We start from the raw sequence: 14,548 nt of genomic DNA, 5'->3' as shown, positions 1-14,548 counted from the left end.
TTCCTCCTCGAACTTTACATCAACACGCATCAAATCACTTATAGTCTAATTGAATGCGTTGATGTGTTGGTTCAAATTCGAACCCTTCACTATCTTAAGCCAATACAACTTTTTCTTAAGAAATAATTTGTTTGATAAAGACTTAGATATATACCAGCTTTATAGTTTTAGCCAAACTGCTGCCAAAGAATCCTCATCCATGACGTGGTACAACACGTCAATAATGAAACAAAGTCAGATGGTTGACACTGTCTTTACCTCCAATCCATTCCAACTTGCTTCATTCATACTTTCCAGTTGAATTCCATGTAAGGCCTTCACCATGCCTTGCTGCACTAAGAGATCCTCACCCTTCTCTGCCATAAATCGAAATTTCCAATTCCATCAAACTAGACAATGTCAAATTTTGCAAACGAAGTTCCAAAGGCCATTACAACAATACTCTGATACCAATTTGTTGAGAAAATTTAATTGCACAGCGAAATATATATATATATAATCAAACACATGCAGCACTTAATGATGAATGTACAGAAACAATTCACAACCATAGCAAATATATGAAAGAAATAACAGCACAATACGCAAAGAATTACGTGGTTTGGCAATACCTACATCCACGCGAGAGCAAATGGCAACAATTCACTATTTTCTTATCTAAAAGACATGAACAATACATCAACCCTCTGCCAAATACATCACAAATAACATATAAATAAAGTTCCCAGAGGTTTTCCCTCCAAACCCCAACCAACTTAATGTCCCTCTTTCAAAGTTTGAAATCTGCGATGGGTTTCCTGAACCAAACCGTCAACGGTTTCAGGTAGAGAGTAAAATCTCTTAGCCACTGCTCCAAACCATCGACGGTTGGAGAGCTATCATCGACGGTTTCCCCTACTGCACCTTGATTTCTTTCTTCCCTTTGTGCATATCTTTTACTCAGTATGTGAGTCACATATCACAACAAATACATTATATATTTTTACAAAAATTATACATTTTTTAGCGAGCTATGTTTTTTCATAGGCAATTTTTTTTTGTTTGCTAAAGTTGTTGTCATAAAATTTTAGTATGTGTAAATAGTTAACTTAATTGAACACATTTTTTCTTCATAATCAATATTTTGGGTCCTTTTAGGACTTGACTAATAGTTTGTCGACAAAGAATCTTTCTTTTCATAATTTCTATCATCCTCCACTTAAGGAGATTCGAGAGATCCAAACCTTGACTTACAATAGATATTGTCATACTTTTGCAGAAGCTAGCAAAAGATTAGCATAATTGAATATTTGAAGAGAAAAATAGTATAAATTTTTTTTTTCAAAGTAAATTTTCATAAGCACGAGTTTTAATTAACATAAAATTTGATAATTTTTTAATGGCCTTCGTTAAGCTCATAGAAATCTTCATTGTCGTGGTATTATGATTCGAAAAATAATATAATTTTTAAATCAAACTTGACAAAAAGGAAATTGTAACATTCTAAACTTGTACTGTGTACATATTATATACAAATTCATAAATCCAAAACTCGAACTATACACCAAACACAAATATCTACTTCAAATTAAACTCATTGTAATTATAAAAATGCCCTCAAGAATTGACTTCAATAAACAAGCAAACTGTAAATTTCTTTATAATAAGAGATCTTGGTTAGATTTTGCAGAAGAATGATTTTTCTATTAAACGCTTGGGGGTGAATTTATGCCTTCAATTTGGTGCGGCCAAAGAAGTTTGAAGAGTTTTGCTCGGGATTTAGAGTTCTATATTATCAAATATATAAATATAAATAAATAAATAGAAGACAAAAGACACTTACCTCTCCTAAGGTATGGTAAAAGGACATTGATATATCCTAAGATTTCAAAATTTTCAGAGACTTTCCCATTATTTTAAAAATATTACACACCATCTTAAAGTTTCAAAAATATCACAACTCTTTTTTATTTTTTTGGTAAAGTATGAGGCGAGATTTGTATTTTTTTTGATAAATTTCAGGATACGTTCTTAAAATTCTTAAAATTATAGGATAGGTAAGTAAAATTTTTAAAACTTTGAGAAAGATTTTTATTTTTATGCTAACGGTGAATGCCTTTTCCCGTACCCCCAAAAAAAACAAAATTAAATGTACAAAACCCATAATAATAATAATAATAATAATATACGGTAGAACGCTGACCACATTGGACTTCTTCTCCCCATACACAGGACAGCACACAATGGAATGCCTCCCTTATAAACGCCACCCTCCCCACATCTCCTCTCTCCAATCTCCAATCTCCATCTCTCTCTCTTTCTCTCTGTCTCTCTCTCGCCCTCTTTCCATCTCTCACTCTCTCTCTCTGAAAAATGTCCAATATTTTCCGGAAGAACTTCAACCTCTGCTTCTCCAAACTGCGGTGTCCAAACACGCCCTTAACACAACAACCGCAGCCATCTGCAGCCGAGGATCACGGCCGTCCGCCCCGCCTGATGGTCAAGACCTTCAACTCGCTGTACGACCCCACCACCTCCTCCGTCTCCACCTCCAAATCCCGCACCGACGTCGACCTCTTCTCCGACTCCGACGCCGATTCCGTCCTCGACTCCCCTCCCGACCTCGCCAACGCTTTCGCCTCTCACCGCTTCTTCTTCTCCTCCCCTGGCCGCTCCAACTCCATCGTCGACTCCCCGCTGGAGCCCGACACCGTCTCCGGGGCCGGCGTCGTCGCCGTCCCTACCTACTCGCCGGACCCCTACTCGGATTTCCGGCGGTCGATGCAGGAGATGGTGGAAGCAAGGGATTTGGTGGACGTGAGGGCCAATTGGGAGTACCTGCACGAGCTCCTCTTGTGCTATCTCACGCTTAATCCAAAGCACACCCACAAGTTCATCGTGGGGGCCTTCGCCGACCTCCTCATCTCCCTGATGTCGTCGACGATCATCGGCTCTGGGGAGCCCGACGAACACCACCGACGACGTCGTTTGGCGTGACTCCTTTCTAATTTTTTTAAAAAAATTGTGGACCGACTATCTGATTTTTGGTAATTAATTCACAGAATTAAATTAGATTTGTCTTCGGTGAAAAAATGCAAAACGAAGAGATGGAGGCGTCTTATTTATTTATGTCTTCGATGAATGCTACTTTTTTTTTTTATTATAAAATAATGTTGTGTACTGTAATGTTGTAAAATGTGTTGGTAAGAAAAATGTGTTAAAAAAAAGTGGTTTCTTGTTGGTTAAATTTTTTGCCGACAATACCAAAGAGAAGGGTAGTTGATTTCTTTGCTGTCTTATGTTTTTTGTAGCTTGAAGGGTTAATGAAATATTTATTGGCATGAAAACAATTTCAAGTAGATAACTTTTACAAATTGTTTTTTATAATGTGATTTATTTCGAGATAATATTGTTTTTTATTCTTAAAAATATTATATTGTGTAAAATACTTTATTAGCATCTTATTTTATTTCGTAAATCAAGTACAACTTTAAATATTTGGATTCGATCTTTTCGTAAAAGGAAAGTATGCATTTTTTTTATATGTGAATTTTACTATATATACTATTCTCGTAACCGTCTATGAACTAATAAAATATGAAACAATTTATATTTAAAAACTTATTTAAGCAAATAAACTACATCTTTTTACTTTCTTTAATAGAGAAAGTAAAGATGGATGACTTGATTTTTTCATACTTGGTAACGTCTTAAAAATATGCATGCTATAATTAAGTAAATTTATTTTGTTAAATATAAATGTGCATGGATATAGAAAAAATTGAATACAATTTTGGATAATACTTTATTCAAATCTATCTAAATCTAAACATTGCACAGATAGTTAATTAGGGTCTTTAAATAAGTCTTATAAATATGAAATATTTATTGTGAAGATCTTAAGTAAATTGCAATAGCAAAAATGTAGAATCTTGCTTAGAGGTCGCTATCATTATTTTGCAATATATTTGATTATAGTCTTTTACAGTGTGTTACAAGTGCAAACCGTTATTTTGCATTTAGGTAAAAGATCTATACATTTAATAAATAAATAAATTTTTTGATACGATATATTTTTATATTTTAATGAATGAGATTTTATTTAATTACATATAAAAAATTATTAATCATTTTTATTATCATATATATTAATGTGTTGTTTTTTTTTTTTTTTTTTTTTTATAACTTGTGGATTCCAGCCACCATCGCTCCACTTTAGATACTATGGTACGTACCAAACCCTAAGGATGAAAGTCGTCTGTTCATTTATGCACCTCTGGCAATTCACCGGCATAATGTCTGTACTCATGACTTTGAGGTTATCAAAGTTACAAGCCGCCCTTACCTTGTACTTATGTATTTTCTAAAATTCTAAAATTTAGAATCATTCTGATACAATGCACCGAATGGTCTCAACGTGTGTGTGTTTTTTCCTTTGATTTGTTTTTTATGGATCACAATTTAACTTAATGGATTCTTATCATATGTTTGTACTATGGGCAGTGCCAATAGATCTATTTACATTTTCAACGTGGAAAAAGCTTATTGAAATTTTATGTTGTATCATTATTGTTTGGGTTTGATCTAGCTAACTATTTCAATAACTGCGAACTATTTTTGTGATTAATTTTTATTTTTAATTTAATATTTTAAAAAATTTTGGAGTTTTTAGGAAAGGATTGGGGATTTTGATAACTACAAATATGCATGTTTTTCCTATAGTTTGTTATAGTATCAACTCTAGGTACTAAAAGGAATTGATTTCCACCTCTATATTATCTAGATACATGTAATTTTGTCCCCTTGTAGGGCAATCTTTAAGATTGAAGTTATGTACATGATTTTTTCAATACGTTAATATTATATTTTGTTCGGAGCAATTTGGCAAAAGCACGGGATTTTTTTTTTTTCAACTTCAATCTCGCTACTTTTGGCCATTTTCTTTTTATTTAGATCATTTTTAGTAATGAATTAGGATGGTCTAAAACAACTCGAGAAAGTTTGGAGTTTATTATATGAAAATTGAAAAAATTTCTTATGTTTAAGGCCGCTTTTCTTGTTTTTTTTTTTTTTTTAATTTTTTAGAATTTTTTGATTATTTTTTGAGGCATTAATAAATGTTTTCTTTCAAATAAAAATTAATAATTTGAAAATAAATAATTTTGGCGTTCGGGCTTCCCATGTGTAGGCACATGCACAAATGCACTCGAACGGATAAAATAATGTCATTTTCAATTTTTAAAAGAGGTTCTAAAAAAATAAATCAGGTCTAGGAGTGCACATACCTATACATATATAACACCTACATGCTCAAACGAGAAAATAATGTCATTCTCGAGAGAGAGAGAGAGAGAGAGAGAGAGAGAGAGAGAGAGAGAGAGAGAGAGAGAGAGAGTGAGTGTGTGCATGGGTGTATGATTTGTGGTTGTATCTTAAGTTGAATACTAAATGCCTTGGAAAGGGTTATGTAACACTAGTCATAGAACTTTTTCTTAACTAGTTAGCCAAAAGTATACCATGCATTCACCACATAAACAAATTCTTAATCATCGAACAAAGTTAAGAGAAAGCAATAAATAAATAAGCAAATCAACAAGAGTCACGTGGTAAATTTCAAGTAACGTAATTCATTCTTAAGACGTCCATAGATAACGTATATTTAGGAAAGGAAGCAAGAAGACTAAACAAATTTATAAAATGCTTGGGTGAGTTTTACAACAATTGATGAATAGGTACCCTCTCCTAAAGAGTTTTTTACATTATTCTAACTCTTCACTAGGAAACATAAAATTGATTTAAGAGTCCGATTCGATCCCATTTTACACTAAGACATTGTCACACTCAATGAATAAATGTATACTACTATTTATATGATGGTTACTATTCATCCTTTCACTAAGAACTTGTGTTGCTTCTTGAACTCTTTGTTTGTAAGCATGAGTTAAATGTCGCTTCTATCAAGTTGCGGTGTCTTTAATAGTACTCTACCTGACTGACTTCAACCTTCATCTTCAATGACCGTGACGAATGACTTGAGACAACTAATATGAAACACAAGATGCACCTTCATTCAAACCATAAGATCAACCTTATAAGAAGTCTTCCCAAAAAGTACATAATTGCATCTTTTTAACATTTTCTGAGGTGTGATGTACTCGGTGTTCCTGCATCGATAGAATTGCAAATCCATTATCACAAAAAATGATTGTTGATTCCAAAACTCTAAATTTAGTTTTGGAACTAATTTATAGGTTGTAATTCGATGATCTAACCAATTAAGAAAATAGCAGGTTAGTGGTTACGTACACATGACGACAAAAACTATTTTAGGGGCATTTGTAAATGAATGTTTTCGAAATTAATGTTTTTTTTGGTTCATTTTGACCTTTTCAAAAGAAACTTATAGACTTACTGGGAATAATTTTTGGAACCAAGTTTTTCTTGCGGATCAAAATAATATTTTGATTAAACTATAACTACAAACAAAAGTGTTCGTTGAAATTTCATATGCAAATTATTAGTGTGGGTCCATTTTGTAGAAATGGGTTATTATATAACAAAAATGTACGTAGAAGGTAACTCAAATTTTATATTATATGGTTCTCACACCACAACTTAATTTATCAATTCTAGGTAAGGCAGCCATTGCTTGCTCTGGAAGACCCATCAGAAGCATTGGAAGTCCCAAAATTTGCTCCTTAGCGATCAATTAACTAATAAATGAAGCTAAATGAAGCTTTGGTTTGCTCTCTCTCTCTCTCTCTCTCTCCCCACATATAATCTATATATATATATATTATATGAAATAGGGCATAGGGAGTGGAGACAGACGAAAAGGAATCCAAAGAGGGATATACATCAACAAGCACATTAGAGGATTAATGGGATATGTTGTATATGAATTTTTAATTTGTATTACTACTTGTAGAGTTAGTGGGTTTAGGTCAGCATTTAGTAATTAATAAAAAAAGATTAAAAATAAAAAAAATATTTAGGAAAAAAAAAATTTCTCCCGTGGCAGATGACCAATCCCCATTATAATAATTCAAATTTGTTAGGTTATGAATTTATTTATGCAGCTTGCAAAATTTAATAGTTATAAGTCATTTTGTAACTTGCGCATGCGCCAATTATTAACTAATTATTTATTGATCATTATCATGAATGAATGAATTCTCTCTCATATGTCTCATCATAATGATATATTTTATGGAACACACATAAAATACTTTAATGGAGGGCGTTATGTACGTACAAAAGATGTGTTTTGTTGAATAGATAAAAAAAATCTCACAATGTAAGCAAAGAAATTGAATAATTTTTTGTACTATTTTTTTTCCCACTCTTCTAATTAAAATTATATCACAGAGTATTAATACAAAATATGATGATCAAGCTTGAATTAATATAATCTACTTTACAAATTCAATATATTTAAGTATCTGTTTTGATCAAGGATTTTTATAGGGAAAACGAAAGAAAAGGAAAGGAAATAGGTAGGAAATTTATTTTTTATTATCTTTTTTCTTTATACCAAACAATACTAAAAGTAAATTTTTTTTGAATATAACTAAAAATTAAGAAAAATTATATGTTATTAATAACTAAAATTAAAATTTTATTCATTAATTTGGTATATATTTTTATTTTCTTTCTTATTTTTCTTGATAACCAAATGTGAAAAAGTAAATTCTTTCATATTTTTATTCATTTCCCCCACATCTTCTAAGTTTCAAAAAGAGTCATTAGCATGCGTGAAAGTGAGTAAACAAAAAATACATAACTCATTCTTCAGACTCCTAGCTAATTAGAAGCATCAAAGTTTTAATTTGTTACACACGTTTAGCCCATTGAAAAAAAAGAAAAAGAAAAAGGAAAAAGAGAAAGGAGCAGGCAGGTAGCTGCAGCCGCATGCATGTTTGCTGTTTCACAACTCGTGCAGCCCCCATAAATAAGAAATTCGAAGGAGCCAAAACTCAAAAGGGCCCCCTGCATGTCTACGTACAAACAGGTAAATCATATTATATTATATATATATATATATATATATATATATATAGAATTGCTGAATTTATATATGGTGGGTCCAAATGCATACCTAGCTACGTCGCATATGGAGATTATATATATATATATGAACATGTATCTTGGATGATTGACAGAGTGTATATGTGTATAGAATTAACTTGTAGGAATTAAGATTCCCTGGTGGCCTCAGACAAACAGTTACTGTGCAATTTTTGCAGGAAACAAATTAGGTCTGGAATTAGGTTTAATGCGTTGCTTAATTATCAAAGTGAAGCTGACATGTATGTACATCAGCGCTCATATCTTCCAGACAAGGACATGAGATTTTGGTAGATTTTTTTGGTTGATCATGATAGCCCTATCATGTGATTCCCGGCCATGAATGATAATGATACATGCTTACTTTTATATGTATAGTAGTAAGAAATAATTATTCAACACTTAAGTGTCATGTTTGATTTGCAAGACAATAATAAAATATAATAAAGAACTAAATGAAAAACATGATAAATCAAGTGATACAAATTTAATTATATATATATATATATATATATATATATATATATATATATGCATGTATGATAATGCCTATGGATTCTAGTAACAAGTAATTAGGAATCCTTTGTCATATTGTATGTTCGCTGTATCACAAATGCCTCTAATGAAATCTTAGTATTTTGTCACAATATATATATATATAATAAATTATTTCTTAAAATATGTAGTTAAAATCTTTCTCATTCCACTGATAGATCGATAAGAATCTTTTGTCACACTTTAAGCTACCCATTGAACTTATAAAAAAACCAATTACCCTTTCTTGAATTCCTAATCATATATAGGATCCTTAATTTGTGCTCCTCCCTGCTGTACGTACTAGTATATACTTGAGCTAAACAAAATTAATTAACAAATGATTGCAAGTGCATGCATGGGACATGTAGGGGACACAGGACTGCATCTGGGTCTGCATGGGCTCTTCTTAGGGTTCAGCTAATCATGAGAAAGGGTCATTGGTTCCCCCCTCCTTTTGAATTTAAAACATACATAAACAAAAACATCCTAAATCAAAGCTCACATGGAACAGAGCAACATTGGATTACCAGTTCGCAGTACACTAGTACTTGGTTCCAACTGGAAAAAAGAATATGACAGCGGAGAAAAATTAAAGGCAATGATCCATATGCATGCCCCAATTGGTATTAATTAATTAAGATTGAAAACTGCAGTCAATCATCTTATCAACGTTCATTGATTTATAAATCACGTATAGCAGAATATATTCATCTTTTTCGCTTATCACCAGCTACTTATGCTGCCTAGCTAGAGCTAGCCCTATGAATATGAGATGCAAAATCCATGTAGACAGCAAGCAAACCACATAGTACAGCATAACTTTATGAGAGAGAGAGAGAGAGAGAGAGAGAGAGAGAGAGAGAGTATTTTTGTCTTTTGCTTCCTATTGCTGGTGTTGAATTTCATTGAGCATTCAAAGAGAGGAATTGTGCCTTGTGCTTAATATTAGTGGTGTTGATGAGCTGTGTTTTGTTGGGCTCCTTGTATATAAGGATGACTTTATGGAATGGTCCACTTGAAAGTCGTGGTTAATGTTCAATTGGAATTCATGTCCAAGTAATTAAAAGTGAAAACTTGTGTTTAGTGGTAGTTTAAGGAATGGTTTATTTATTAGTTCACTGGGCCTCGCTTTGGAAGATGAGTCATATTTGGATTGAAAAGTAAAAAAAAAACAAAAAAAAAAAAAACACTTAATTTGGGAAGCCATTATTGTTGGTAAGTAAGCTTCGTGCATCCTTAGCCTTGCAATAGCCAAGAAGAAAGTGAAGGAGAGAAGAAAATATTTTTACAAAAATTCAAGGTTAAAGGTATATGTGCAAACATCTTGATCTTGACGATCTTATGGTAATTGCGATATGATTGAACTGAAATTTTAGTAAATTGTTGGTGATTCATCCTTTCTTCATTTTGGTATAAATTGTCATTTGAAGATTAGTAGTTTTGGTTTAGTGTCTTGGACAATAGCCTCTGTTTTTTTTTGGATGAGACCTCTTCATTTCTCATTTAAGTGTAATTCCACCTTATTAGTGATGATTCATATTACTTTGTATGCAAAAATTTGTAATTCTTGATGATTGTAGTTAATGTATTTCTCTATTTTCAATTAGAGAAAACCTATTGTAACCTACTATTTTGATTTAATGGAAAGTTAGAAGCAAACGTTAATCTTGTAATTTTTCCCTTCACACTGAAGGAATTATCTATGCAAGTTTTGGTATTTTGATTCTGTGACTCATTTGTGTTTTTGATTATTGATTACTTTCATTTTTGGATAATTAATTATTCTACGTACTATTACTAAGGGAGAAGGTTTATATTGGCCTATTGTATTTTGGCCATTGCCATTCACCCATATAATTTCCTTTCCCAACTCGTTTGATATTGAAAGGGGATTGGTCCACGTGAAAATAGTAAGAATCTACTAAAAGAAAAGACTTCATTGTAGGATTTATATTCCAAAAGATATGTCCCACATGAATGATATGGCTCCCATATGTATGGTATGTGTCCCATATGATAAGGATATGAATTAATGGTTGTATGAGTTAACTAAAGGGTTAGCTTATTTATTATGAGAAATTAATGGCAAACTTCCACCATTAATTTAAAAAAGAACCTCGTCACGAGTCATTTGCCATTGTTAGGGCCACTGGTTTGAGCTCTGTTGTCCCTCTTGCAGGACGTGGGAGAGAGATGGGGTGGATTGAGACGGTGAAGAATGCAAAAAATTTGGTTGAATCAGCCATGAAAGGGAACGATGCATCTCACGACACTGCTCACGTTTTCAAGGTCAAGGATTTGGCTCTCTCTCTTCCCTTGGAGGAAGGCCTCTCTTCTTCCCCTCAGTCTATGCAAATTGTTAACACTCTAGAGAGCGCTGAAACCTGTTTGAAATGCCTACTTGTATGTTGCACTTGATCAATAGCCAAAATATGCACTTTATGTAGGATTTATATATATTTATGTATAGAAATCTCTTCAAACTTTCACCATTAATTTCTCATATTAAATAAGCTAACCCTTTAATTAACTCATACAATCATTAATTCATATCCTTATCATATGGGACACATACCCTACATGTGAGACTCATATCATTCATGTGGGACATATCCTTTGAGATATAAATCCTACATTCATGTGAAAGGACAATGATTGACACAATGTTAAGTGTGAAAGTTATAGTTGGACACCTCTTCTATTCGGAATATATATATATATATATATATATATATATATATATATATATATATATATATAATGAGAGTAACAATACTTTTGTACGTTAAAGCATAATTAAAAAAAATTAAACTAGCTCATAGGAAGTTTAAATACGTAAACAAACTACCATATGGTATAACAATTATATTTCTTTTTGTCCAGTCGGATCAGTTCAAGTGGTAAAGGCGACTTATGATTTTGGTGATTTCAAAGTCACAGGTTTAATTCCCTCTTAAGGCATTATGTCTGTGAATTACCAATGGTTCGTCAATGAGCGGAAGGTTTTCATCCCTCAAGTTTGGTACTGCATCATAGTATCCAAAGTAGCGTAATGAGAGCTGGAGTCCTTGGATTATCAAAAAATAAAAAATAAAAAAAAACAATTATATTTCCTTTCTGTTTTATTTTCTTTTGTTTTTCCTCCATGGGGCTTGCATAATCCTAGAGGGCTAAGGAATAAGAAAAAGAAAATAAAGTAATGATTTGCGAAAATGAAATAAATAAACACATGGGAGGGGTGGCAAGAGAGCACGTTTTAGGGGTGATGTGTTTTCTCGAAAATCTTGAGAACTTGTTTTCTAGCTTAGCTTAGCTTAGCTTAGCTTGCGGAAATGGAAAACGAAAAAAAAAAAAAAATGCATAGCCGCAGGTCTTATGGCGAATCCCATGAATCTTGAAACTTCGCCAGCTGAGATAGCTGCATGGATGGTGGCACCAGTAGTAGTTTGTAAAAGGATTAATTTCTTCCTCGGGAATGAGTTTTCTTGTCTATTTGACTAACGTTCTCCATTATTGCATGCATATAATATGCAAGTCATCCCCATCCCCAGCGAGCTAGCAAGCATTGGACAAAGCCATCGATTCCCATATGGCATATATCTATTTAGATAACTAATAATAATGCATGTGAGCCTTAATTATAATTGTAAATTTTGTGTGATTTCGATTTGATGATCGGAACATTTGACATGGGCTGAGTTTCATTAATTGGGGTCGTGCAAAAAATTTCAACTCTCCTGGATCTCTGTCTATTTCTCTGCAAATGGGAGTAGCTTAATTAGCTAGCTAAGGTAGCTTGCTATATAGCTGTTAAGTGCTGCAAGTATATTGTGCAATACGATTCTACCTGTTAGGAGACAGTACAAGTAATTAAGCATTGTAGTTTCTACATATATATTCACATTTCACCAGAGGAGATATGATATGATGGTCGCTTTCTCTCTAGCTCCATGGTGCCTTCTTTCGGTTGGTCACCTTTCTACACAAGCAAAGAGATCCTCAACCCTCCTGGAGGATGTAAGTAATGGAAAAGATCAATGGGATGTGTGAATTTTGAGTTTTGAATTTAAATTTAGAAAAATTTAAAATTATTTTTTATTTTTTTAAAAAATTGAAGTATTTTTCAAATATAGGATAATAATAATATGAAGGCATCGAGTTTTTTATATCAGAATGGTGATGCGTATATTTGTGTTTAATATACTATCTACATGATACTATTTTAGTGAAGGAAATATGGTTATCAAATCACGAGTCTTTTTTGTGAGTAGGAAGAATTGCCTAAGCTCTCCCAACAAATAATTAAAATGGAAATCATCCATTCACTCACTTGATTAAAATACCTAAAAAGTTGTCTAATTGTATTAAGATAAGTGACATTAATTGAGGGTACCTTGCTTCCTAGACTCACCAGCCCCTTTAAGATATTATATGCCCACTCCCTCAATATCATACATTTCCTTTTACTTTGACCTAAGGTTGTGAATGAACCAAATCGCTCACAAGTGACTCGGCAAATTAGTTCAATATATAAGAGTTCACTCAAGTTCATTCATTATTTAAATTACTTATTCCAAAGCTTAATTTCAAAACTCGTTTAATACACAAGTCAAACTTGAGTGGGCTCAACTCGTTTTGACTTGTGAAAAATTCAATGACAACCTCAACTTAGACTCATTAATAGATTGGATTAGACTCATTTACAGGATCATTTAGTTAAATTAGGGTTGATAATCTAGTAGGTTTAAAAATAGGAACCATTTAAGAATGTGCTTGTTTACTTTAAATTTCATAACTTGAATTTAATGATGGAGCTAATGCCTAAGGCTAACAAGATGACTTGGTAGGGGTAAAAAATATTCTAAAATAGTATTAGTAAGAACCACTTCTCATCTTTTTGCCAAACAAAACCTTGAGATTCTCTCACTTCTTACGTCTCACCTTTGGGTGAGAGGTTTCAAAAGAATCAAATCATTCGTGAACATCGTAATAGCTTAGTTCGATGAGGACTTGTTAGCTCGTTCTTTGTATAATGAATTAGTTTGAATAATTATATTAATTTTCGATTTGACCTTTATTTGAGATCGAGTTCGGTTAAAAATTTAATAAACAAGAAAATAGTAAAATTTGACTCATTTACAATCTTTTGGCATGTGGGAAGGCCATTAATTAGACATTGTCCAAGTGCAATTTTTCTAATGGTTTTAGGTGGCTTGTAAGGCATGGACACATAAATTAACATGTCAATTTTTCACATCAACTACTCAGCATGCTTAGATAGGTAGAGTAGCAAACCTATAAATTTTAGGGGTTAAGTAAATATAGAAACACAAGTAAAAATATATATAAGAAATGTATGTATTAGATTTGTAAGAAAAGTTTGAGATTGAAAACATAATATATTTGGGACTATCCCAAAGACGAGCACCTTAGCTTTTTTTATGTCACTCGAGTTAGCTTGACTTATTTCCCCAAACATTTTACTCTCCATTGTAACCAAAAAAAATCTCTCCTTAGTAGTTGCATCAATATATAAATAAAATTTCTTTTATTGAGAAAATTTATGCAAATTAATAGAATGGAGGCAAAGGAAAATAACTTGAATCTTATTTACAAGCTTCTATTTTGGCGCAAGTTATTGAATTTACAATATTACCTGAATTTTTAAGAGGATCTTGGGGCAAGCTAACTTGTGCTTAGTATGACCATGGTATTTTGGGGGAAGTCAATGAATTTACAATATCATTTGCTTTTTTCAAAACTTGTGAGAGCAATCTAACTACTAGTCCGATATAGTATGAGGTTAGAGTGCCTCACATAGGATTATCACCTACCAAGAACAGTAAACAGCCAATTTAAAGAAAAAAAAAAACCAAATTTAAGGAACATTAATCAACATTCATCATTATTTATAAGCCCAAAAAAAAAAATGCATGAATACTAATCAAAGAAATGAAAGGAGAGC

General features: G+C 32.4%; 1 protein-coding gene across 1 annotated transcript; it reads left to right on the top strand.

Moving 5' to 3' along the window:
* The first annotated feature begins 2,272 nt into the window (after window positions 1–2,272).
* LOC131151750 (transcription repressor OFP12-like) lies at window positions 2,273–3,326 on the top strand. Its single transcript, XM_058103152.1, has one exon. The coding sequence runs from the start codon at window positions 2,353–2,355 to the stop codon at window positions 2,974–2,976; it is 624 nt and encodes a 207-aa protein (XP_057959135.1). The 5' UTR covers window positions 2,273–2,352; the 3' UTR covers window positions 2,977–3,326.
* The last annotated feature ends 11,222 nt before the right edge of the window (window positions 3,327–14,548 follow it).

This window comes from Malania oleifera, chromosome 3, assembly GCF_029873635.1.
Source record: "Malania oleifera isolate guangnan ecotype guangnan chromosome 3, ASM2987363v1, whole genome shotgun sequence".
Taxonomy (NCBI): Eukaryota; Viridiplantae; Streptophyta; class Magnoliopsida; order Santalales; family Ximeniaceae; genus Malania; species Malania oleifera.
The sequence above is the reverse complement of the archived record's forward strand: the minus strand, read 5'-3'. Positions and strand labels throughout refer to the sequence as shown.

What these genes read in the sequence shown, in the direction of transcription:
- LOC131151750 (XM_058103152.1), top strand. Translation starts at nt 2,353, where the DNA reads ATGTCCAATATTTTCCGGAAGAACTTCAACCTCTGCTTCTCCAAACTG.